The sequence below is a fragment of the Scomber japonicus genome, chromosome 18 (genome assembly GCF_027409825.1).
Source record: "Scomber japonicus isolate fScoJap1 chromosome 18, fScoJap1.pri, whole genome shotgun sequence".
Taxonomy (NCBI): domain Eukaryota; kingdom Metazoa; phylum Chordata; class Actinopteri; order Scombriformes; family Scombridae; genus Scomber; species Scomber japonicus.
Window position 1 is genome coordinate 24898678 of NC_070595.1, and position 24339 is coordinate 24923016.

General features: G+C 40.8%; 1 protein-coding gene across 2 annotated transcripts; it reads left to right on the forward strand.

The window, feature by feature from the left end:
• si:ch211-51c14.1 (protein kinase C and casein kinase substrate in neurons protein 3) lies at window positions 1–24121 on the forward strand. Of its 2 annotated transcripts, none has more exons than XM_053338516.1 (10): window positions 1–101; window positions 3314–3381; window positions 14101–14257; window positions 15629–15864; window positions 17744–17899; window positions 19690–19865; window positions 20694–20814; window positions 20929–20999; window positions 21128–21207; window positions 23861–24121. In XM_053338516.1, exons 2-10 carry the CDS (start codon window positions 3322–3324, stop codon window positions 23968–23970), a joined length of 1167 nt encoding a protein of 388 aa, XP_053194491.1. In that variant the 5' UTR covers window positions 1–101; window positions 3314–3321; the 3' UTR covers window positions 23971–24121. The 2 variants fall into 2 exon arrangements, with proteins under 2 accessions (XP_053194491.1, XP_053194490.1); XM_053338515.1 differs by lacking the exon at window positions 1–101 and adding an exon at window positions 518–660.
• Window positions 24122–24339: the final 218 nt, after the last annotated feature.

Here is a 24339-nt window from a genome sequence, read left to right on the forward strand (position 1 = left end):
GACTGAAAAGAAGTTTTTAGCCTGAAAAACAAAAGAAGGAGAAGGAGAAGAAGAAGGAGGAGGAGGGGGTTGAAGCAAAGAGGGCCCCAATATTGAGAGAGGTAAGAGACTGGAAGCAGCTTGTTAACCTTCATTGAGTTTTATGGTTGTATTTTAAAGTGATCTGATGGAGTGATTGAGCTCCTATTTCTGCTCCGTGTGTTCATTTGTTACTATATATTTCCTCTATGCAATGTGTGTGTGTGTGTGTGTGTGTGTGTGTGTGTGTGTGTGTGTGTGTGTGTGTGTGTGTGTGTGTGTGTGTGTGTGTGTGTGTGTGTGTGTGCTGAGTTATGTGTGACAGATGAAACGGGGACAGGGGGAGGAGTGAGTGTGTGTGCCAGACAGGGTGCAGGATTCAGGGGGTGAAAGAGTTGGTTGGTTGAAAGCTCCAGATGGACTCTTATAACTCACATAAGAGTCAGTTTTAGTTGGTTCTTTTCTTTTCTTTTTTTATTAAAGTGTAAAGTTAAAGTTTTAGATACTGGAAAAGTCAAGTAATAGTTAGATGAGTGGAGGACTTTTGGAAAAGTGAGGGAACAAATTTCCTGTCTGACCTTGCCAGGAGATTATAAAAAGTCTGGAGAACCCATGGTGGAATAAGATCTGTGCTTGGAGGTGGTAAGTTATGCAGTATACTCTCCATTGTGCTTATCAGACAAAGAAGTAGTATGCAAATCCAAGTACGTGATATACATACTTTAATGTTTGCTGCCAGTTCTTGTAGCTCATTGGACCTTGGAAAGCAGGGAAGATCAGAAAGTACAGCCAATGTTTTCTAATTAGTGTTTGTTTCTCTTTAAAGATTTAAGTCTTAAAGTGCTTATAGATATCAAGAATACAGTAAAATCCAAGCCTATCTGAGGCCCTTGAAAGCATATTTGAATTGATTATAAGGGCTCAGAAATCATATTTGAAAGGCTTTTGGTGCCACAGAATTGATTCCAGTAGATATGGATTTGTGCATCTTTATGCTTATAAAGAGTATGAAATCATATTTGAAAGGCATGCAAGAAGATCACAGCTAAGCTAGCAGATGGGAGGTTGCACTTTTTACAACTTTGTATAAATCTTACATGTGTCATCTTTTATCTTACATGTAATTCAAACCAAACGTCAGAAAACTGGAGGCTACCCAGTAAAAACTTGCACAACATTATTTGAAATAAACCAGCGAGATCAGAGCTCCCCCCCCCCCCCCCCGCCCCCATGCTCTTCTGAAAACTCGGACACAGTCATATCCCCAAGGAAAGCCAGCCAGAGAGGGGACAGGAAGTCGAGGTCAAAGGTTAAAAGAGAGGCGATTCATTATTTTTGTGACCTCCTACAGCTCCGGGGTTGTGTAATCTTCGAGACCCCAGCGGCAGGGACACGATAGAGGCGAGCTGAGGAGGATCCGGGTAGAGAGACACAGTGAGAGAGAGAGAGAGAGAGAGAGAGAGAGAGAGAGAGAGAGAGAGAGAGAGAGAGAGAGGCATTGCATTATGCTCTTAGTGGAGCATGTGATGCCCCGTGAACAGCAGGATGTGGAGGGAAATCATTGAATCTAATTGTGAAGCCTAGCAGAGGCATGAGGAGAGGATGGCTGCAGGGAGGAAAAAACAGGCAACAGGCAACAGGCTGAGTCTGGGTGGAGTTCAGCTCCGGGTGCATTGAGGGTTTAAAAACACCAAAAGGCAAAACCTGCTGTTTAGTGAAATATTTAAAAAGTGGAAAATTTTTCTATTGGGAGAATGGAAACCACACCGTCATAAAAGAAACATTTAAAGATCTCAATTTTTTAATGTGGATCATTTCATTATGAGTCACACAGAACTTTCTAGGTATTTACGTCATTTTCTGACCATGTGAGCTTGTGTCAGTTTAAGTGCATGTGAGCTTGTGTTTGTCTTTTTGCATAAATAATAAAAAAAAAAGAGCAGATAAGGCCGCCAGCATAAGAGAGGGGGAAAAAAATAAAAAGTGAGCGTGAATGATAGGATGTGCTGACCTTTACCCCTTGTTTATTTTTGGATAGCTCATGTTTCAAAGCTGGGAACGCTGGGATAAGATACTCCATGTTTGCTGATGTTGTCATGGCGCATGAGACCCTGCCTCCATTTACTGTACGCCTCCTGGTTTAGATTTACTGTACACAACATCCAACGACAAATGGGTGCAAAGAGTTTACAAGATCTCCATTATATGAGTAACACGTGGTAACAGTACAGCGCTCACTAATTTGAGGAGATATCAAATGCTTCCATGTCTACAACCATGAAATAGATGCACTTTACAGGATATGGCTTCATAATTGATAATATTTTTCTGTATGGGAAGATTTTTTGTGGCTGGCTCTGAATTTAATAACTGTCCTAAATGTAGGTTGGGAGATAATCGATGAGAATAAAGTCAAGGAAGGAAAGAAAGGGAGGGAGGAAGAAGGAAGGAAAGGAGGAAGGAAGGGAGAAAGGAGGAAAGAAAGGAAGGGAGGAAGAAGGAAGGACAGGAGGGAGGAAGGAAGGAGGGAGGGAAGGAAGGAAAGAAGGAAGTAAGGTAGGAGGGAAGGAAGGAGGGACGGAAGGAAGGAAAGAAGGAAGGGAGGAAGGAAGGAAGGAAGGAAGGAGGGAGGGAAGGAAAGAAAGAAGGACATAAGGAAGGAAGGACTGAGGGAAGGAAAGAAAGACATGAGGAAGGAAGGAAAGGAAGGAAGGAGGGATGGAAAGAAGGAAGGAGGGGAGGAAAGTAGGCCAGAAGGAAGGGAGGAAAGAAGGAAGGAAGGCAGGAGGGAGGGAAGGAAGGAAGAGAGGAAGGAAGGAAGGGAGGAAGGAAGGAGGGAGGAAAGAAGGACATAAGGAAGGGAGGAAAGAAGGAAGGAAGGAAGGAGGGGGGGGGGAGGGAGGAAGGAGGGAGGGAGGAAAGAAGGACATAAGGAAGGTAAGGAAGGAAGGGACGAAAGAAGGAAGGAAGGAAGGAAGGAAGGGAGGAAGGAAGGAAGGAAGGAAGGAAGGAAGGAAGGAAGGAAGGAAGGAAGGAAGGAAGGAAGGAAGGAACAGTCAAAACAGACGGGGTCAATTTGACCCGGGAGGACGACAGGAAGGTTAAAGCATGTCATGTGGGGTTTTTGTCATTGTGTTGAATTGGCTCATTTTTAGATGGATAACGTTTTAATGCTGATACTGAAATGACGAAGCCTCCAGAATCTTCATTAGTGAGAAAGGTCAACGTACAGATGATTAATAAGCAGAGAGTGATACCAAAGTTTGACCTCATCACTTCCTCTTTACTCTCTCAGACATCAGGATGTCGACGCCGCCGTCAGAAAACAGCTCTGAAGATGATTACAACCGCAGCTTCTGGATGGTAAGGTTGTATGTGTGTGTGCGCTTTGTCTGTGTGTCTATATGGAAGCCTATGTGTGTGTGTGTGTGAGAGAGAGAGAGAGAGAGAGAGAGAGAGAGAGAGAGAGAGAGAGAGAGAGAGAGAGAGAGAGAGGAGGGAGAGAGAGAGAGAAAGAGAGAGAGAGACACAGAGAGAGACACACAGAGAGAGGGGAGAGAGAGAGATAAAGAGAGAGAGAGAAAAGGAGAGAGAGAGAGAGACATAGACAGAGAGAGAGAGACATACAGAGAGACAGAGAGAGAGAGAGAGAGAGATAGAGAGAGAGAGAGAGGGAGAGAGAGAGAGACACAGAGAGAGAGAGAGAGAGAGAGAGAGAGACATAGACAGAGACAGAGAGACACACAGAGATAGAGACAGAGAGAGAGCGAGAGAGAGAGAAAGAGACAGAGAGAGAGAGAGGGAGAGAGAGAGAGAGAGAGAGAGAGAGAGAGAGAGAGAGAGAGAGGTATACAGTAAATAGCTCTTTCCTTGGTGTCAGTGACCTTCTAGCTAAAACAGTCTAAACAGTTTGTGTCGTTCAGGTTTCATATCAGCGTAAACAAGGCTGTGCTTTCATTTTTAAAAGTGAAATACTCACTATCTTACTCTCTGCCTGCCTTTCTCTGGGTCAACTGTGTGCTTTTAGGTCATTAGATATTGGCTGTCTGTGTTCACTCAACAAATTAGACAAGGCCACTACTCAGGGGAAACAAGATAATTATCTTTTTCTTTTTTCTTTTTACATCTTCACTGCAACATAAAGGCTCTTTTATGTGTTGTGAGTTCTGCTGGATCATTTCTGCTGGATAAAAAGTACAGTATGAAATAATGTCTACTGTACTTTTAAAAAACAACAACATGGTTTTGTCCCGAAGTTACTTTTCTAAACTTGCTTTCAGTCTTTGTGGCTAAGCTAAGCTATGCTAAGCTAAGCTAACTGGCTGTAGCTTCATATTGGACATGACAGTGGTATTGTAAAAAACTCTCCTGGGTCAAATTGACCCCGTTTTTGTTTTGACTGTTCCTTCTTTCCTCCCTTCCCTCCTTCCGTCTGTACTTCCTCCCATCCCCCTTTCTTCCCTCCTTCTTTCCTTCCTCCCTACCACCCTCCCTTTCCTTCCTCCTTTCTTTCCTTCTTCCTCCCTTCCTTCCTCCTTTCCTTCCTCCTTTCTTTCCTTCTTCCTCCCTTCCTTCCTCCTTTCCTTCCTCCCTCCCCCTTTCTTCCCTCCTTCCTTCCTTCCTTCCTCCCTCCCTCGTTTCCTTCCTCCTTTCTTTCCTTCTTCCTTCCTCCCTTCCATCCTTCCTTCTTTCCCTCCTTCCTTCCTTCCTTCTTCCCTCCTTTCTTCCTTCTTCCTCCCTTCCTTCCTTCCTTCCTTCCTATCTCCTTTCCTTCCTTCTTCTTCCCTTCCATCATTCCTTCCTTCCCTCCTTCCTTCCTTCCTTGACTCGAGGACAACAGGAGGTTAAATGACGTCATAATGACTGTCAAAGACTGAAAAGTGCAAAACCAGGACCAAATTCAGACCGTTTTATTATTGAAGGTAGGCCTACTGTATGAGCTGGTTGCTTTCCAATCGGTTAATCATGTTTTTGATTTATTGATTAGTTGTTGGAAAAATATCAATTAAAGCCAAAGGTGACATCTCAAAAGTCATAACCAACAATCCACAACCCAACAGATATTCAGAAGACTTAAGAAACCAGGAAATATTCACATTTTAGGAGAATTTGGACACTTTTCCAATTAATCGATTATCATAATAGTTAAATGGACTAATCATTGCAGCTCTGATGTCATAGCTTGGAAACCTAGACGAGATTAAGACAGGAAGTAAAATATATTAATATATCAATATCAAATGAATAAATGACAAAGAGTAACGACATGAATAATACCATTCATAGAAGAAACAATTAACTACACAATGTTATCTTGAGTAGAGCTTTAGATCATTTGCAGCACACTGTAAATTAAAACTGAGCTTATTCACACCAAATAATAACACTCGATGAGACAGCTGATGATGCACCGCCACAAAAAGCTGAAATGATTCACAGTTTAATTTCAGCGTTTTAGCCTAAATCCTATAATGTCTGTCACGCCTTATTTTTTATTGCAAATGACTGTTGCACTGCTGTAAATGTAAATCCCTCCAATTCAGCACCAATAACAAACATCATACTACAGGATTTTAATATTTTTTTTGAAGCACTCCACACTCTGTTGACAAGACATGGAGCCGTGAACATAACATTGGAAGTGGCCTGGCGACGTCTAATTCAAGCGTGCTACCGCTTTAACATTGGCTTTGTCTCCCGTTGGCCTTAATGGGCTGCCCCACTTTCATCTCTCGCTCTCTTTCTCTCTCCCTCCTGTAATTTTGGCAGCCTCCCGTTGTGTTGGATGTGTTTCCAGGCCAGTTCCTGTCTGTGTCATCCCACCGCCGCCATGCTCAAAGGCTGTCTGTCATTAAAACTGTGAACTTAAGCTCTTCTGCTGTAGAGTATACAAGTGGGGCTTTTCACCTTAATAGACACATACATCCTGCTGTGACACTTTGGACCCTTTACTCCCATACAGACAGTATGTGTCACCCACAAGGCACCATATAATCAACCTCTAATATGACTTCACTCAGCTCCTCTGACTCATTGTGCTGCCTGTTTAAAGAGCTCAGTATGAAACCAAAGATCTTAAAGCTGAAACAGACTGTCCGTAGATGTTAGCCTGGACTGATCTGGATTGACGATGCCTCTTTATTCTTTTTAAGACAAACAGTTTCTGCCAGGTGTTCAGTTAATCTTTTTTTAAGTGCCGTGCTGTGTTGTGTCTCATGAACTTTGTTTGAAAAGCACTTAAGGAAGGCATCGATATCAAATATGACACATATATATACTATTTCTACTTCTATTAATACTACTACTGAAGCTACAATACTTACTCTCTGCTATTTTAAACTACTACCACCACCACTGTTACTACTTCTATTAACCCTCCTGTTGTCCTTGAGTCAAGGAAGGAAGGGAGGAAGAAGGAAGGAAGTATGGAAGGGAAGAAGGAGGAAGGAAAGGAGGGAGAAAAGAAGGAAGGAAAGGAGGGAGGGAGGGAGAAGGAAGGAAGGAAAGGAGGGAGGAAGGAGGGAAGGAAGAAGGAAGGAAAGGGGGAGGGAGGAAGAAGGAAGGAAGGAAGGAAGGAAGGAAAAGAGGAAGGGGGAAGGAAGGAAAGAAAGAAGGGAGGAAGGTGGGGGGAAGGAAGGAAGGAAAGGAGGGAGGGAGGAAGGTGGCGGGAAGGAAGGAGGGAGGAAATAAAAAGAGAAGGAGGTAAGGAAAGGAGGGAGGAAAGAAGGAAGGAGGGAGGAAAGAAAGACAGAGAGAAGGAGGTAAGGAAGGAAAGGAGGGAGGAAAGAAGGAAGGAGGGAGGAAAGAAAAAGAGAAGGAGGTAAGGAAGGAAAGGAGGGAGGGAGGAAATATAGAGAGAAGGAAGGAAGGGAGGAAAGAAGGAACAGCCAAAACGGACGGGGTCAATTTGACCCGGGAGGAGGACAGGAGGGTTAATACTAATACTGAAGCTACAATACTTACTCTATGCTATTATAAACCACCACAACTGTTACTACAATACTACTACTACTCTATAATGAAGTGGCTGTAGCTGTATTCATAGTATGCATGCTGCAGTATAGTGTGTAGAAGGTGCTACTATAATACTTTTACTGCACTTTAATTGCTGCAAACTGTTGCTCCACTTCTTCTGCTTGTGGTTTCACTTTGTCTGAGCACTGACACGCTACGGATCTCTGGACAAGATCAGTTATATACATGAAATGGGATTTTTTTTTTTTTTTTTTATTCCAGTAAAGGAACCGTACCGTGGCCATTTTCCTTGATACTTGGTTTTTTGTAGCTTGGACAGATTCTCTAGTAGCGGATTTGCATCTGCCTCTGAGATTGGCCAACTGGGTCTCTGCAGCGTTGCCGTTGGCCTCGAACTGGATTCCTCAGCTGTTTCTGTTTAATTCGCAGACGAGTTAGAGGAGAGTCGGTGTAAACCACAACAGAGGCATAAAGAAAGAAAGTAAGGAAAGAAACGACACAGAGAGAGAGAGAGAGAGAGAGAGAGAGAGAGAGAGAGAGAGAGAGAGAGAGAGAGAGAGAGAGAGAGTGAGAGAGAGAGAGAGAGAGAGAGAGAGTAAAACATTGATGTAAAGATCACTAATTTGATTCCTGATCAAGGCCTTAAAAAAACGAGTGTTTTATTAGAAGCACATTTGCTGCTGTGCTTTTGATTTGAAGGCTGTTGAAAGTTGGGGGATGGATTCACTCACTTTTTTTTTTACTTTTTTTTTGGTTTGGTGCTGTTTTTCCTCCAGTCCATCCACACTTGTCCTGAAAAGATTCCTTCCTAATGCAATTCCACAGTCCTTGTTCTGTGTAAAAATGCATTCCTCAAGAGGACATCACATGCTTTTTGTGGCTTCCTGTCATATATATACTGTTATTATGTCTGACGTCTAGGTTAAACTTCCTGTCGTCCTCCCGGGTCAAATTGACCCCGTCTGTTTTGACTGTTACTTCTTTCCTCCCTTCCTCCCTTCCGTCTGTGCTTCCTTCTTTCCTCCTTTTCTTCTTTCCTTCCTCCCTCCCTCCTTCTTTCCTTCCCTCCTTCTTTCCTCTGTCCTTCTTTCCTTCCCCCCTTCCTTCCATCTGTCCTTCCTTCTTTCCTCCCTTTCTTCTTTCCTTCCTCCCTCCCTCCTTCCTTCCTTCCTCCCTTCTTTCCTCTGTCCTTCTTTCCTTCCCCCCTTCCTTCCATCTGTCCTTCCTTCTTTCCTCCCTTTCTTCTTTCCTTCCTCCCTCCCTCCTTCCTTCCTTCCTCCCTTCTTTCCTCTGTCCTTCTTTCCTTCCTTCCCTCCTTCCTCCCTTCCTCCCTTCTTTCCTCTGTCCTTCTTTCCCTCCTTCCTTCCTTCCTTCCTTCCTTTTTTCCTTCCTCCCTTCCCTCCTTCCTTCCTCCCTTCTTTCCTCTGTTCTTCTTTCCTTCCTTCCTCCTTTCCTCCATCCTTCCTCCCTCATTTCCTTCCTTCTTCCTTCCTCCTCCCTTCCTTCCTTGACTCGAGGACAACAGGAGGGTTAAACATGGTCAGAGGTCCTAAACTTGAGGTGCACATATGTAAAAATGTGGCCTTCAAATCTAAAACCAGTCAATCTGCTTCTGTTTTGTTTGCTAAGCTATTTCCTCTTCCTCCATGCCCACAAACGACCGTCTGTTCCTTAATCTAATAAAAGGGGTGAAGCTTCCTTAAGTTGATCAATCATAACATATTTGGCTTATAGGGAAGAGACAAAAGCTAGGATGGCCTGTTTTAGACAGACCTGTTGTCCTCCCGGGTCAAACTGACCCCGTCTGTTTTGGCTGTTCCTTCTTTCTTCCGTTCCTTCCGTTCCTCCCTCCCTCCTTTCCCTCCTTACCTCCTTCTCTTTTTCTTTCCTCCCTCCTTCCTTCTTTCCTCCCTCCCTCCTTTCCATCCTTACCTCCTTCTCTTTTTCTTTCCTCCCTCCTTTCTTTCCTTACCTCCTTGTCTCTTTCTTTCCTCCCTCCTTCCTTCTTTCCACCCTCCCTCCCTCCTTTCCTTCCTTCTTCCTTCCCTCCTTCCTCCCTCCTTTCCTTCCTTCTTCCTTCCTTCTTTCTTCCCTCCTTCCTTCTTTCCTCCCTCCCTCCTTTCTTTCCTTACCCCATTGTCTCTTTCTTTCCTCCTTCCTTCTTTCCACCCTCCCACCCTCCTTTCCTTCCTTCTTCCTTCCCTCCTCCCTCCCTCCTTTCCTTCCTTCCTTCCTTCTTCCTCCCTCCCTCCCTCCCTCCTTTCCTTTCTTCCTTCTTCCTCCCTCCCTCCCTCCTTTCCTTCCTTCTTTCCTCCCTCCTTTCCTTCCTTCTTCCTCCCTCCCTCCCTTCCTTCCTTGACTCAAGGAAAACAGGAGGGTTAAAGAGCCAGTATAAGATAAATAAGGTGTTTTTTTTAACTATACATCATGCAAAGATATTCCAATAAAAAACTATAGACCTGGAAGTGTGCATCATATGTCCTCTTTAAGCTCAACCCAAAGCTGATATGAGGCTTCAGCAGATCAAATCCTCCAAAGTCTTTTTGCTATAAAATTCCCTTTCTGTGTTTGCCTTTCTTCCCTTTGGTTCAGCAGGGAAGCAGAGTCCAGGAAAACACAAAAGGGAATTTTGTTGTAAAGCGACTGCCCCCTTTGGAAGATATCCATCTGATTGAACTAATTTAGACTCACAGAAGCTTCATATTAGCTTCAACCGTACTTCTGATTTTGAGATAATATTTTTGCACAGAACAAGCACTGTAGATTTTGTTCCCTCGTCTCTCACATTGGAACTGTGCTAGAAAAGGGATCGTTTCACATTCGGAACGGAGAGGAGGAACGATTACAGACACCCAAAGAACCCTTTCATGTGCGTATATAGCATGAAGATAGACTTGTGAAAAAAATATGAACCTATTCTTAAGCTTAAGCCTATGAAAGGAAAAAAAGCAGCAGGGTAGAAAAAATCATTTATGGAAACGGGAGATAAGAATATATGATGGGAAATTTAAAAATCATATACCTATATAAAATATGCATTACTAAAATTAGAACATTTCAAGAAGGAATATGTGTAACTGAATTAAGACATCTTTCTTCTAAACATTAGACTGTCTTTAATTGATTGATCTACGTTACCTAATAGCATTGACTTACAAGTGCTGCTAGCGCTGCCAACATAAATTGACTTAACTGATTGACCTTTGCAGTGCCCCTGACTTTAATGAAGCACCAATTAAAATTCTAATTAGGATCTAAGAGCTCATCAATTAGTGATGAAGTGCAAACTACAGAAAACGCTGATGCTCACAATCGAGAGAAAAAGGTTGTTTGTTGTTATCTGAAAATTGAAATATCTCCTTGCAAAAAAAACAAACATGAAAGTAACATTACAGTATATGAAAAGCATGCAGACAGAGATCAGCGCTATAACCTAATTATGAATCTAATCAGAGTGATGCAGTTCCTTATAATATGAAAATCAAATTTCATAGCAGTAAAAGTACTAATAAATGTGTAACTAATAATATTAATGATGACGATACGCTGCTCTGCTACACTTAACTTCCCCGAGTAATTAATTTATCAATATAGGAACTGGAACTCTATTATTAATGTTTCCTGTAATACTTACAATATTGGAGTTTCCGACCTTAAACAACTCATTATGAGCAGAAACAGCTAGCTGAGTTAAAGCAAATAAAACAAATTGAAATAATAATAATACGTAATACACACAAAAAATAGATTTTTTTACTTTTTTAATTTTTTATACCATACCTACTTGTGTCTATGTTGTATACATGTATATGGGTCAAAGACGTATAAGGTTTTCAAAGTAGCAAAAAAATAAAACAGCTAGTACAGTTCCCTAAAAGGCTTTTTTATGTTCATTGGAGTGTCACCTATGCACCTATGCATATTCAAGAATAAAACCAGTAATTCATTTTTATTGTGATTAGTAAGAATATACTGTGGAAAAATGTCATTCAGTGTAACACTAATTGTTTCTTTTATGTCCATTTATCACATTTATTTGGTTCTATATTTATGTTTAGACTGTCAGAAATATAACTACCCAGAAAAACATTACATTATTTCATTTTGAACACCACATATTTGATGCGTCATTCGTACAACTCTAAATTTGTTGAAGGTTTTTAGCAAACATATACTGCCTTTAAGATTTGTTTTTGTCTCTGTGAGTCAAAGAAGACAAATTACTGTATTTAAATATAAAATATTGGTGTTACACTGTATGACAATATATATATTCTGCTAGCATATTAGCATATTGTAGAGCTTCTCATTCATTATCACCATAGTTACATCTGTTGGCTGTGAGAAAGCTCCTCTCACTTATGTCTTCTTCTTACTCATGTGTATATTTGAATTTCATGCTCTATACAATGAGGGTTTTGTTTCCGATGAGCTAACACAACATGCCAAGTTATGTTGTGCCCAGAAATGTAAAACCAGCTGTCTAAGTGTGTCAGTGACTCCCAGATAGAGTATGACACACAGAGTGAGAAGGGAGAGTAGGAGTGAGTGCTGAGTAGGAGCTGACGGCGGCTGCCAGGAAAATCGCAGAGATTTCCAAATTCCACATCCACAAACAACACACTTGCTTCAGATACACTCTAGGCCTTTTCCTCTTCGGCCCTCTTGTCCTCCTTCTCCGTCTGGCTTTTTATGGCCAGGCCTCGTCCTCTCTGGTCCACTGACCACACCCCACACTGCCAATGGGAAACTTAATGCTAGTAAAGTGTCACTTGGGGCGAATAGAGGTTGACCTTAGACGACTGTGGTAGAGTCACAGCTATGAAAAGTGATGAGGATGCATGCTGACTACTGATAGACTAGTAGAGGTAGTGTTTCTTATAGAGGCTGGAGTCGTGGCAGTAATACTAATAGATATTTTACTTGGCAGATTTTTTGACATTAAAGTGTAACTCTAGTTTAAATGTTGTGTACGTGGTGGTTTAACTTACTGGGATGCTCCAAATGAAACAAAGCTTTGACACTTTGAGAAATACGCTCATTTGTTTTACTTTCTGAGAATTGCAGGAAATAAGAAGACATAACTCTCATCTAGTAAATATTAAAGATGCAGTCTGTATAATTTAGTGGTGTCTAGCAGAGCGGACTTGGCAGAAATTAAATATAATATTCATAAGGGTTAGGGTTAGTAAGTATGTTTTAATTAGTGTATAATCACCTGTAAATAAACATCATTGTGTTTTTGTTACCTTTATATCCACACACGGAGAGGGTCCTCTTCTATGGAGGCCGCCATGTTGTACTGCTATGTTTCTACAGAAGCCTAGAATGGACAAACCAAACACTGGCTCTAAAAAGGGGCCTTTCATGTTTTTCATGAGTTTCACTGCCGCTTTTGGTTCTCCTTATTCACTTGGAAGGGGAGAGAGAGGGGAGGTGTATTATTTTAGTCACAATCTACAGCCTCACCACTAGAGGTCTCTAAATCCTACACACTGGTCCTTTAAACGATATGCCTGATGATTTTATTAATTTATTTTTTTACTGGACACAGGGATCAGTTTTCACACAACTAGTAAAGACTCCAGGAAGTTACTGCTTTTGGCCAAGAAATAGTCCGGCACATGACCCTGTAATAAAACAGTGAATTTGTGTTTTTACGATTAAATAAATTATGTATAACCTGTTAATTAGAGAGTTTTAGAGGTACTGGTAGGTTGATTTTATTACTTTTAGACAGAGCCAGACAAGCAGTTTACTCTATGCTGAGCTAAGCTAACTGGCTGCAGCAACTAGATATGAGAGAGACATCTCACATTTGGCTTAGAAGTTAGATGAGAAGATATATTTACAGTGCTTTTACTGCTTGTCACAGTAGTAGTCGGAGTGAAAATGTCTATAGAAGGAGTATTTGTAGTTGTAATAGGAGTAAGTTAGTTGTATTAGGCTAATATTGATAGCAGCAGCAACAGTACTCAGTGTACAATTAGCACTTGAGACTTAAGGCGTACCTTAAAATAATTGTCAAGTAAAAAAAAAAGGAACAATAATCTTGTATTTTTCTCTTTTTTATGTGTCTATATTTTTCATATAGGCTTCTTCTTGTTCCTCTTTATGAAGCATAGTATTGTGTGGAAGTAAATAAAGTTTACTCACAAGAAGTAGCCGGTAGTAGTGTGAGAAGTACTACTAATGATAGTAGTACAGGTTTAGTGCTTGTAGCAGCAGTTTCTACTCTATGCTATGCTAAGCAATGCTATGCTATGCTAAGCAATGCTATGCTAAGCTATGCTAAGCTATGCTATGCTAAGCTAACTGGCTGCAGCAACTAGATATGAGAGTGCCATCTCACATTTGGCTTAGAAGTTAGATGAGAAGATATATTGAACTATAACATTATTATTATTAGTTACAGTGCTTTTACTGCTTGAGTAGTCGGAGTGAAAATGTATTTGTAGTTGTAACAGGAGTAAGTAAGTTTTAGTAGCACTAGCACTTTAGACTTAAGGTGTACCTCAAAATAACTGGAGTTTAACAAACTAAAAAAAGACGTAACAATAATCTTGTATTTTTTTCTTTTTTTGGTGTCTATATTTTTCATACAGGCTTCTTCTTGTTCCTCTTTTTAGTAAATAAAGTTTACTCACAAGTAGTAGCCGGTAGTAATGTGAGTAGTATAAGTAGGCCTACTACTAATGATAGTAGTAGGCTACAGGTTCAGTGCTTTTGTAGCAGCAGTGGCCTTAGTGGTTGTAGTAGGAGTAACTATAATGAAGCAATATGTTATTGTCTGGTAGTAAACAGTAAAAGCTAACATTTTGGGTGTTCAGTTCTAAGTTTATGGTCAATATAAACAAAATCAAACAACAGACAATTGGGAACAAACACTGAACAGATGGGTTATTTTATACTCTCCAGCACTGAAATGAATCCATAAAATTAAATTAAAGATTCTTCAAAATATTGCATATAAAATAAATATTCAATGCAAGAATATGGGGGTTTAATATCAGGGTTTAAGCCCTCCCAAATCCACTGGGCGTCCCTCCTTCTCACTGTGTATCTTGTGTAAACAATAGATCTTCCTCTCTCTTTGTGTCCTGGCAGCCTGGGAACTATCAGCGCACTGTGAAGCGAACAGAGGACTCCTTCCAGGCCTGTAATGACATCGTGGCATGTTTCCAAGAGAGAGCTCGCGTGGAGAGGCAGTACGCCCAGCAGCTCAGCGAATGGAGCAACAAGTGGAAGCCAGTAGTGGACTCCAGTAAGTGCAGCAGCTGCGGCTCCGTCTAATTTATCTAACATGATGATAATGTGAATACTAATCATCATAAATAAATCTCTCAATTAGCGGCTGTCATCAGAATTGTTTTCTATGATACAAAAAATAGTATATATAAAAATTAGATTAACCTTTGTGTCGTCCTCCTGGGTCAAATTCACCTTCCTTCTGTTCCTTCTTTCCTCCCTTCCTTCCTCCATCCCCCTTCTCTCTTTCCTCCTTTCCTTCCTCCATCCCCCTTTCTTCCTTCCTTCTGTCCTTCTTTCCTCCCTCCCTTCTTCTCTTTCTTTCCTCACCCCTACCTTCCTCCCTTCTGTCCTTCCCTCCTCCCTTGCCCCCCCCTTTCTCCCTCCTTCCTTCCTTCTTCCTCCCTTTCTTCCTTGATTTGGACAACAGGAGGGTTAAGATGTATGATGATGATGATGATGATGCACAAAGCAGTGGAGCATTGTTGGACATATAGCAATATTGAAATATTTGCAGTGTGTCATTATAACAATCTAAAAAATGCCAGATTGAAGTGTGTGTAGACTCACTTTTATTCTCTGGCTTTTAACTGTTTTAATTTCTTATCTGATTTCTTATCACAACCATCAGCTATGCACATATGTCTGTCTTTATAAAGCATTTGGTACAAAATCTGATCTGCTTTTTAAAATGCTATAGCCTATTACGGTGGCCGGAAGGTGCAAACCAAGATTACAACATGTGAAACACTTTTACAAAAGCTTGAGACAAATTCACATTTTGGAAAACATTTTTACGTATCATAAAAGAAAATGACATTACCATAACACATTTACAAGTACCGAAACAAATTTATAAATACCAACCATCAACCGGAAGTGATAACGTGGAGCAGCCAATACGAGCAGTTGTTGTCGTCGGTAGAGTTCATGGTGAGCCAAGATGTTGTTTTGCCGTTTGTAAAAGTGTTTCGTGTCTTGTTGTTAATTTGTTTTCTGAAATGTAAATTTATTTCGGTACTTGTAAATGTGTTATGGTAATGTAATTTTGTTTTATGATATGTAGAAATGTTTTCCAAAATGTAAATTTGTCTCAAGCTTTGTAAAAGTGTTTCACATGTTGTAATCTTGGTTTGCACCTCCCGGCCACCGTACTACATAAAATACACTTGCAACTTGATGCTTGATTTTTCTTTTAGTTTTTTTTAAAGATTTTCTCTGGCATAGACACCTTTATTTGAAAGTAGAGAGACAGAAAATTATGGGGGGGTGACATGCAGAAAGGTCCACCGGCCGGGACTCGAACCGGGGGCTCTTAACCACTCGACCACCTGCGCGCCGATGCTTCATTTTTCTGATCTTCCTTCGTCTCTTATTCCACCCTCAGGTCCACTGTACGGATCTCTCCTGAAGGCTTGGCACTGCTTTCTGTCCTCCGCTGATCGGCTGGCCTCCTTACACGCCTCCATCTGTCGCTCCCTGGTGTCGGAGGATGGAGACCGGGTCAGGACCTGGCAGAAGGACACGTTCCACAAGAAGTTATTTGGAGGCTTCAAAGAGTCCCAGGACACTGAGACGGGCTTTGCACGTGCTCAAAAGCCTTGGGCCAAACGGCTTAAAAAGGTCTGAAATTTTAATAAGAATCCAGCAGACTGTTTCTCTCTCTCTCTCTTCTTTTGGTTTCAACTGAGCCTGACAGATACAAAATAGATGAGGGTTGCATTCAAAGATACAAAATGCCTTATAAACAAATTAAAGACATTTTTCAGGTCTGTCTTAAAACAATACTCAGGTTCCCATATGAGCATAGAAATAGTTTTTACTTGCTGTAATCATTCCTCCTGTTCACACTGACCATTAGAAAATCCCTTCATAATGTACTTCTATAAGTGATGGGAGACAAAATCCGCAGTTGGAAGGAAAGGAGGAAGGAAGGGAGAAGGAAGGAAAGGAGGGAGGGGGGGAGGGAAGGAAGGAGGGAGGGAGGAAGGAAAGAAGGAAGGAAGGAAGGAGGAAGGGAGGGAGGGAGGGAAGGAAGGAAGGAAGGAAGGGAGGGAGGGAAGGAAGGAAGGTCCTTGTTTTGAACGAAACTTATTTGTTTATTAAAAGTTTATCTCACACATCACATTTACATTCTTTTTAGCATAAAATTCCCTTTTTTTGTTTGTGTTTCCTCAGATAGTGTTTCCTCTGTTGAGCTGTGGTGCAAGTATATTAACATAAAGAGGGACTTTGCCAATAAAAAGACTGTAATGTTGAAATATATTTAATTAATGTGACTAATTTGGATGGCTAAAGCTTCATATTAGCTCCAAATTAACTTCCTCTTTTTTTTCTTTGCACAGATGGACAACTATGGATTTTTTTTCACCATCACTTTGTAAGCACATTGGTCACATAGTAAGCTCATTATGAAGGGAAAGGGATATTCTAATGGTCAGCATGAACAGGAAGAACGGTTACAGCCAGAAAAAAAACGAGTCGGTGTTCATTTGGGTACCCGACTGATTTGCAAAATTGTGAGCCAGTCCTTTTACTGTAATGTAAATATTGATGCCATAATTTGGAATCACAGTTAAATATTAAACCACAATAAATAAATAAAAATCACCACTCATACATCCCCACACAAGCATTATGTTATTTATTAGTTATCTCATGTATCATATTTATAACCATTCTTTTATATAAGATCTTTACATAGAGACAGTGTAACAACATGTAGGATGGTTTCTATCCTTTATTAGCAAAGGAAAGTTAAATAAACATCATGCTCTTTTCTGCAGCACTTTGACATACTTTTAGTTTCACACATCCGCTCAGTGCAGCCTCAGACTTTCTCTGATGGCCAGTAAACAGCTGATGTAGATGATAGTTCAAGGCAGTCTGGAGTTTGTTTTTGGGAACATTTCTCCTTCAAACTCAGCCAGTCAAGGACTCCAGTGACCTGAATCAGACACATTTGAACCAGGAACCCGCTTCTCAACACTCTCTCACTAAATACAAAACTGTTTGACTGATTTGACTTCATTTTAATTTCACCAACAAAAACAAACAGTATTCAAATGAGTAGCTGCAGCACAATCAGGTGCACTGAAGCCCATCAAACCCAGTTTAACAGTGTGTGACTGACTGTTTTGAGCACACCTAAGGACAAGAGGACATCCATCAAAATTAGACTTACATATTGGCTTCAGAAATATCCACAGGCCCATCAGGGAATCAATACTTCAACTTCTACAACTGATTAAGTAGATGGCCTCAATTCAAAGTCCATATTTAGACCGCAGGGACCTGATGCATCGCTATTTAATCACTGAGATGTTCTTCTAAGGCAGATGCATCTGTTTTTATAAATTAGCTGCAGGTTAAATTGCTTTTGAGTGGGTGGTAGAGTTGCTTAAGCTCATGTAGACAAACCCCCTTTGTAACCTTCTTACAATACTTACCTAATGGACTAACACTTCCTGCATAGTAAAGGTGTTGTTTGGTTCGTACACAGCTGGATAAAGCCAGGAGAGCGTACCACAAGGTGAGCCGTAAGGAGCAGGCGGCCAGGGAGCGAGAGGAACACGCTCAGGGAAACCCGGACGTTGCCATCGAGAAACAGAAGAAGATCCAGGAGGAGAGAGAGCTGGCTCAGCAGGAGGCAGAGAAGGTACGCAACGCAACACGTGTTTCATCTCGTTATCAGGGAGAGAGAGAGAGAGGGAGGTAGGGAAGGAAGGAAGGATGGAAGGAAGTAAGGAAGGAAAGAGAGAAGGAGGGAGGAAGGAAAAAAGGACAGAAGGAAGGAAAGGAGGGAGGGAGGAAAACAGGACAGAAGGAAGGAAGGAGGGAGGAAAGAAGGACGGAAGGAAGGAAGGAAGGAGGGAGGGAGGAAAGAAGGGAGGGAGGAAAACAGGACAGAAGGAAGGAGGGAGGGAGGAAAAAGGACAGAAGGAAGGAAGGAGGCAAGAAGGAAGGAAAGGAGGGAGGGAGGAAAACAGGACAGAAGGAAGGAAGGAGGGAGGAAAGAAGGACGGAAGGAAGGAAGGAAGGGAGGGAGGAAGGAAGGAAGGGAGGGAGGAAGGATGGAAGGAGAGGAGGAAAGGAGGGAGGGAGGGAGGAAGGAAGGATGGAAGGAGAGGAGGAAGGGAGGGAGGAAGAAGGAAGGAAGGAAGGACAGAATGAAGGGAGGAAAGAAGGAACAGTTGTCTTTAATATTGGATATTTCACTAATGATTCACAATTGCAGTGTTTCTCTCTGACTTTATGATGTAGTCTGAAACATATTCTTGTATTATGTGTTCTGTTGTTTGAGTGGTTGCTGCCTATCTTGGCCAGAATACTGCTGAATAAGATGTGTGATCTCAGCACAGTGTCCTTATTGACTCCGAAATGTGTCATTGATTAAGAGCATCCTGTGGACTATTTGACCATTTGGGTCAGTCGTGCCAAGATACCAAACAATACCAACAAAAGTCATATTGGCAAGTGTTTTATGAGGAATGGGATTCATTTTATCCATTTGTTCAGCCTCAAGGATCAAAACACTGTATTGTGAAAGCTGAACACCAGAACAAAGATGGCGCCCATTTAATCCTCTAAGAATTGCTCAATGGGGGCATATGCCAAATAAAGTGAGCTTCCTTCAGTGTTATGCAGTCTGCTGAATATACGCAGTAGTGTTTCCCTCTTAAATCGCTTTTCTCAGCTCAAAGGAAGTTTAACTAATTCTGAATAAAATAGTCAATAGTGACGTTGTCTGCTGTTTGAAGTGGTCTGTTGACAGTTTTACAGACATCTATTTCACAATGGTGGTCTATGGGGAAGATGCTTTTTGTGCTATAGGTGATTTTTTTGCTGCAATACTGCAATTGGCCACTAGGGGAAATTGTGTCTTATAATACATCCATGGAAATAACAAGAAAACCATAAATAGAATACCTTTTAATTTCACCACAACCAATCAGTGTCATTTTAAATAAGACACTAATTGGCACATGGGAGGAAAAAATGACATGTTCAATACCTGAGAAGGAAAGTATTATTTGAGGTAGGCGTTATTTGGTTTTGTAAATTTAATGTTGGCTTAGGCTTTAAAGTAAAAATGGTAGTTTCACAGTTTCGTGTCTGTTTTGAGGCTGTTTGATTTAGCTTTAGTTTTTTTTTTTTTTTGTATAATGCAAATGTTTCTGTCATTGCTCTTCCATTTAAATTCAGTGTTGTTGAAGGAAATACTGTAGTTTTAAATTGCCAAGAGGTGCAAGAACTGCAAGATAAATGAAGCTTTACTTTAGGAGAACAAGCAACATGACATTATGGTTTTAAAACTGAATTACTTTAATAATCTCACTTTTGATATTTACTCAAATCTGGTTGTGTCAAGTTAAAGTTTGTCTCGGGTTATGATCCTTTGATGGTGTTTATGACTGTGTGACACTACATGTATGTTAATATTTCCAGGTTCGTGCCCGCTATGAGAAAGTCCTGGAGGAGGTGAACCGCTACGCTCCTCGCTACATGGAGGAGATGGAGTCCATCTTTGACCAGTCGCAGGAAGAAGAGCGTAAAAGGATTCTCTTCCTTAAACAGGCTTTCCTCTCCATCCACAAACACCTGGACATTACCAACAATGAGAGGTTAGCCTTGTGTGTGTGTGTGTGTGTGTGTGTGTGGTTGTAAAAGGGGTTATTAAACAAAGAAAAACAAATCTTTAAACATTAAATCCTCTTACTTATTAAAGATCAGTGTGTGTTGGCAGACATGGAAAGCTGTTTTTTTTAATTTGTGCTTTTCTCAGCTTGCCTCTTGCTGTGCAGTCGGAACTAAACATGTTAAAATCAATACTTTGACTTAATTTAGCCCTAATTAAAAGCCGTTCCACTACGTGTTACCACATGAGTGTTCCTCAGTGACTCATTTCTACTCTAATAAAGGAAATAATAGCTAAGACACAGCAACTTAATTACTTTATAAAATCTGCAGGAGCCACATGGGGATATGTGAGGTAGATGATGATAGAAAATTATATACTCTATTAAACTGCTTAATTTATTGGTAACACTTTAGTTCAAATGCTTTGGATGGCAGTGCATGCAGATTCGAATTTTAAATAAAGTTTTATTTCTGTATAATCATCTGGGAAACATCAGTAAGTTAAATTCAAATTAATGCCATGCCATTAACTATATAGCTGTCCCTCAGGGTGTTCATTCTGCATGTTGAGTTTATCATATCATACTCAGAGATTATGATGAGTAGTAAAGCCTTATGAGTACCACTTCAACTTAATTGGCATCATTTTGCTGTCTTGGGCTGACTGGACTAAATAATTAATAGTTATTTGAAGGAAAATGCCAAAAATGTTGATGGAAAACGTTTAAAACTGACAGCAAAAATATCTTGAATGGTTTGGATTTTGAATTTTTCTGTATGAATCTTATTTTGGGTTGCTTACTGTCCCGCAGTGTGAGGGGCGTGTATAACGAGATCCACAACACACTGATGGCCATCGACGAGCAGGAGGACCTTCGCTGGTGGAAAAACACCCACGGGCCCGGCATGCCCACCGACTGGCCTCACTTTCAGGTATTTTTTTTCCCCCCACTATTTTTATTCTAAATTAAATTAATGTGACATTCAAGTGCATATTAACTGCATGTAAATATTTATTCTGTTCAAATGTTATGGGTTTATTTTTAGGAATGGACGCCCGAAAAGAAAGCCAAAAAAGGGAAGAAAGAAGTCGAACAGAAAGCAACGATAGAGAGAAGGTGAGTAGATTCGTCCCGGAGGAAAGTTGTTATGTGCAAAGTAATCTGATGCAGTTTAGCTGATCACACATCCATCTGTCTCATTGTTTCTTTCTTTTTGTCTGTCTGTGTCTTTCTTTTTCCACCAGTGGGATGATCGGAGGAGTGAAAGTAAGAGCTCTGTATGATTATGTTGGCCAGGAGACGGACGAACTTTCCTTTAAAGCAGGTAAACACACAACTACAAACCTGCAAAATGTACTTTGTGTGCACCATTGTTTGTTTGTCTATTTATTTGGACAATATTGAAATAGAAGATAAAGTAAATAAAAGGGTTAAAAGAAAAATAAATATACATAAAATCATAAAAGATGTGCAAACAGAGCCAAATATCTAAATAAAATAAACATTCATGCACTCATTTGAGACCATTTCTCCCGGCCAGCATGCCCATGTGGGCCCCATATGGGTTCAATGCGGGCTACATGTGTACTGAGTGGGCATGGGCATGAACTGGGAACATTTTGCAGGTTCCACAGTGTTTCAGTAAAATGGGCCCCACATGTGAAGCCCAGGTGGGCCCCATAAGGGATATAAGTTAAGTGGGCATAAAAACAGGGCAAATTGTATGGGACCCATATTGTATCAGAAACATAGGCCCCACATATGTAACTCACCCAGTTGGGCCCAACCTGAAACCCAGTCAAAACCCATATGGGCAAACACAGGTGGAGTTACCATGGAAACTGCAGACAAACCTACATAGGACCCATATTGCAGCCCAAATTTAACCCTTATGGGGCCCACATGGACATGCTGGGTGGGTATATTACAACAGAAGTTATCTCAGGCCACTTTTCACCTAGAGAAGGTCTAGACTGTACTCTTTTAATTTAAATAGACCCAACATGAGCAGCACTTGGCAGCAGCAGTCAGGAAAAACTCTCCTTTAACGGGAAGAAACCTCAAGCAGAACCGAGCTCTTGGTGGGCGGCCGTCTGCCTTGACCGGTTGGGTTGAAGGAGAAAGAAGGAGAGAGGGGGAGAGGGGGAGAGGGGAGCACGGCAACAACAATACTAATAATGATAATAGAAATATGACTAATAGTAAGGGTGTCAGCAGCAGTGGGAAAAATTAGTAATACTAATAGCCGCAGTGATGAGGCATCAAGCTGGACAGCAGTCGGCCCGCAGCTGTGAGAAGAGAAAGCACCAAACTACAGAGAACATGCCAAGTTAGTAACATGCATTAATGGTACATGAATGCATGCAGATTGCAGAGCTCAGTGCATCATGGGAAGTCTCCTGGCAGTCTAGGTCTATCGAAGCATAACAAGGGGCTGGTCCAAGGAAAGCCTGGCTGACCCTTAAAGTTTATAAAAGAAAGGAAAGTTTTAAGTCTACACTTTAATGTGTAACTGAAAGTTACCTTTTAAAAACACAGTAATCTTGTAGTTGTAGGAGTGGTTTGAGGTTCTTGGATATGCATGCTGGAGCTGATGACTTCCTGTTTTCATCATTGTAAATAGTGCTAAATGTATTGAAACATCAATAAATACACTCAACAACTTGAAGTTTATAGCAGCCTTGTAAAAAAGGGATTCTGTATAGTCCCTCTGTATCCTACACCAAATCTGTTCTGTAATTGATCAATCTTTTGCAGGTTTGTATTATGAGCCAGAGCCCAACTTTATTTATATAGCATCTTGCTTACATAAGATGCTTTATAACAAGAGAAAAATAAACAGCATGGGTTAAAAATAAAATGGAATAAAAAAAAAAACAACAAAAAAAACAAAAAAGAAAAACATTGAAACAGATAAGAAGAGATAAAAGTTAAAATACATTTAACCTTCCTGTCGTCCTCCCGGGTCAAATTGACCCCGTCTGTTTTGACCGTTCCTTCCTTCCTTCCTTCCTTCCTTCCTTCCTTCCTTCCTTCCTTCCTTCCTTCCTTCCTTCCTTCCTTCCTTCTGTCCTTCCTTCCTTCCTTCCTTCCATCTGTCCTTCTTCCCATTCTCCCTTCCTTCCTTCCTTCCTTCCATCTGTCCTTCCTTCCTTGCTTCCTTCTTTCCTTCCATCTGTCCTTCCTCCCTTCCTTTCCTCCTTCCTTCCTTCCTTCCTTCCATCTGTCCTTCCTTCCTTCCTTCCTTCCTTCCTTCCTTCCTTCTCTCCTTCCTTCTTTTCTTCCTTCCTTCCATCTGTCCTTCCTCCCTTTCCTTTCCTCCTTCCTTCCTTCCTTCCTTCCTTCCTTCCTTCCTTCTCTCCTTCCTTCTTTTCTTCCTTCCTTCCATCTGTCCTTCCTCCCTTTCCTTTCCTTCCTTTCCTTCCTTCCTTCCTTCCTTCCTTCCTTCCTTCCTTCCTTCCTTCCTCCCTCCCTCCCTTCCTCCTGTCCTTCCTTGACCTGAGGACAACAGGAGGGTTAAAAGGGGACACTAAATAAAAACAGGTGTAAAACACAAGATAAAACACGGATTAATTAAAAGCTTTGCAGTAAAGGTAAGTTTATCTTATTAAAATGTTTAAATAACGGAGTGATATATAATATAAAATAAGAGTAATAGGAGTAATAAAAACATAATGTGGTGCTGAAATTAAACACAAAAGGTATCTTGCTTTACCGATAATCTAATTTATAATTTTTGCTATTTTAAATGATATAATACATTTCATTTGTATCGCACTTTATGTTCACGGTGAATCTCAAAGTGATAGATGAGCTCAAAAAATACATTATCTCTTTAAATGTTATTAGATTTAACTGGTAATAAAATGAAATGTTAACGTTAAGTATACAGACTAAATCACAAAGTATGAGTAACAGTATATGTATAAATAGTGTAATTATAATTACAATAAAGAAAAGTCTCTTTCTTCCTGCAGGTGAGGAGTTCTTGAAGGTGGAGGATGAGGACGACCAGGGTTGGTGTCGGGGGATGAAGGACGGCGGCTGGGAGGGGCTTTACCCAGCCAACTATGTGGAGGTGGTGTAGTTACGGCATGTTAGACTGAAACATGAAAGATCTTATCGATTCACACGCTATATTTCACTGTGGGAGTCACAAATATGTTTTAAAAGTATGAAAAACATTTTAAAAAACAACAACACCAATGCTGTAAAGAACAACACCAAGTAGCTGTTAGCCAAAGATCTGTGATGAGAGTTTGATCACACATACAGAGATTGTGTTGTGTGATCTACCTGAAGGATTTTGACAAATGTTTTAATATATACAGTATGCATAGACCACTTGTATTGAAGCCGTATGATACACAATGCTTTAATGTAAAGTAAAATATGCTGGACTCTAAAGGTACACTATATAACTAACCATTTGGTGCTAAGATTGCATTACAGTACA

Bases quoted from the DNA above. Each gene is read 5' to 3' on its own strand.
- si:ch211-51c14.1 (XM_053338516.1), top strand. From the start codon at position 3,322: ATGTCGACGCCGCCGTCAGAAAACAGCTCTGAAGATGATTACAACCGC. The intron at 19,866-20,693 runs GTTAGCCTTGTG...ACTGTCCCGCAG, and splicing joins GACATTACCAACAATGAGAG to TGTGAGGGGCGTGTATAACG. The intron at 21,208-23,860 runs GTAAACACACAA...TTCTTCCTGCAG, and splicing joins CGAACTTTCCTTTAAAGCAG to GTGAGGAGTTCTTGAAGGTG.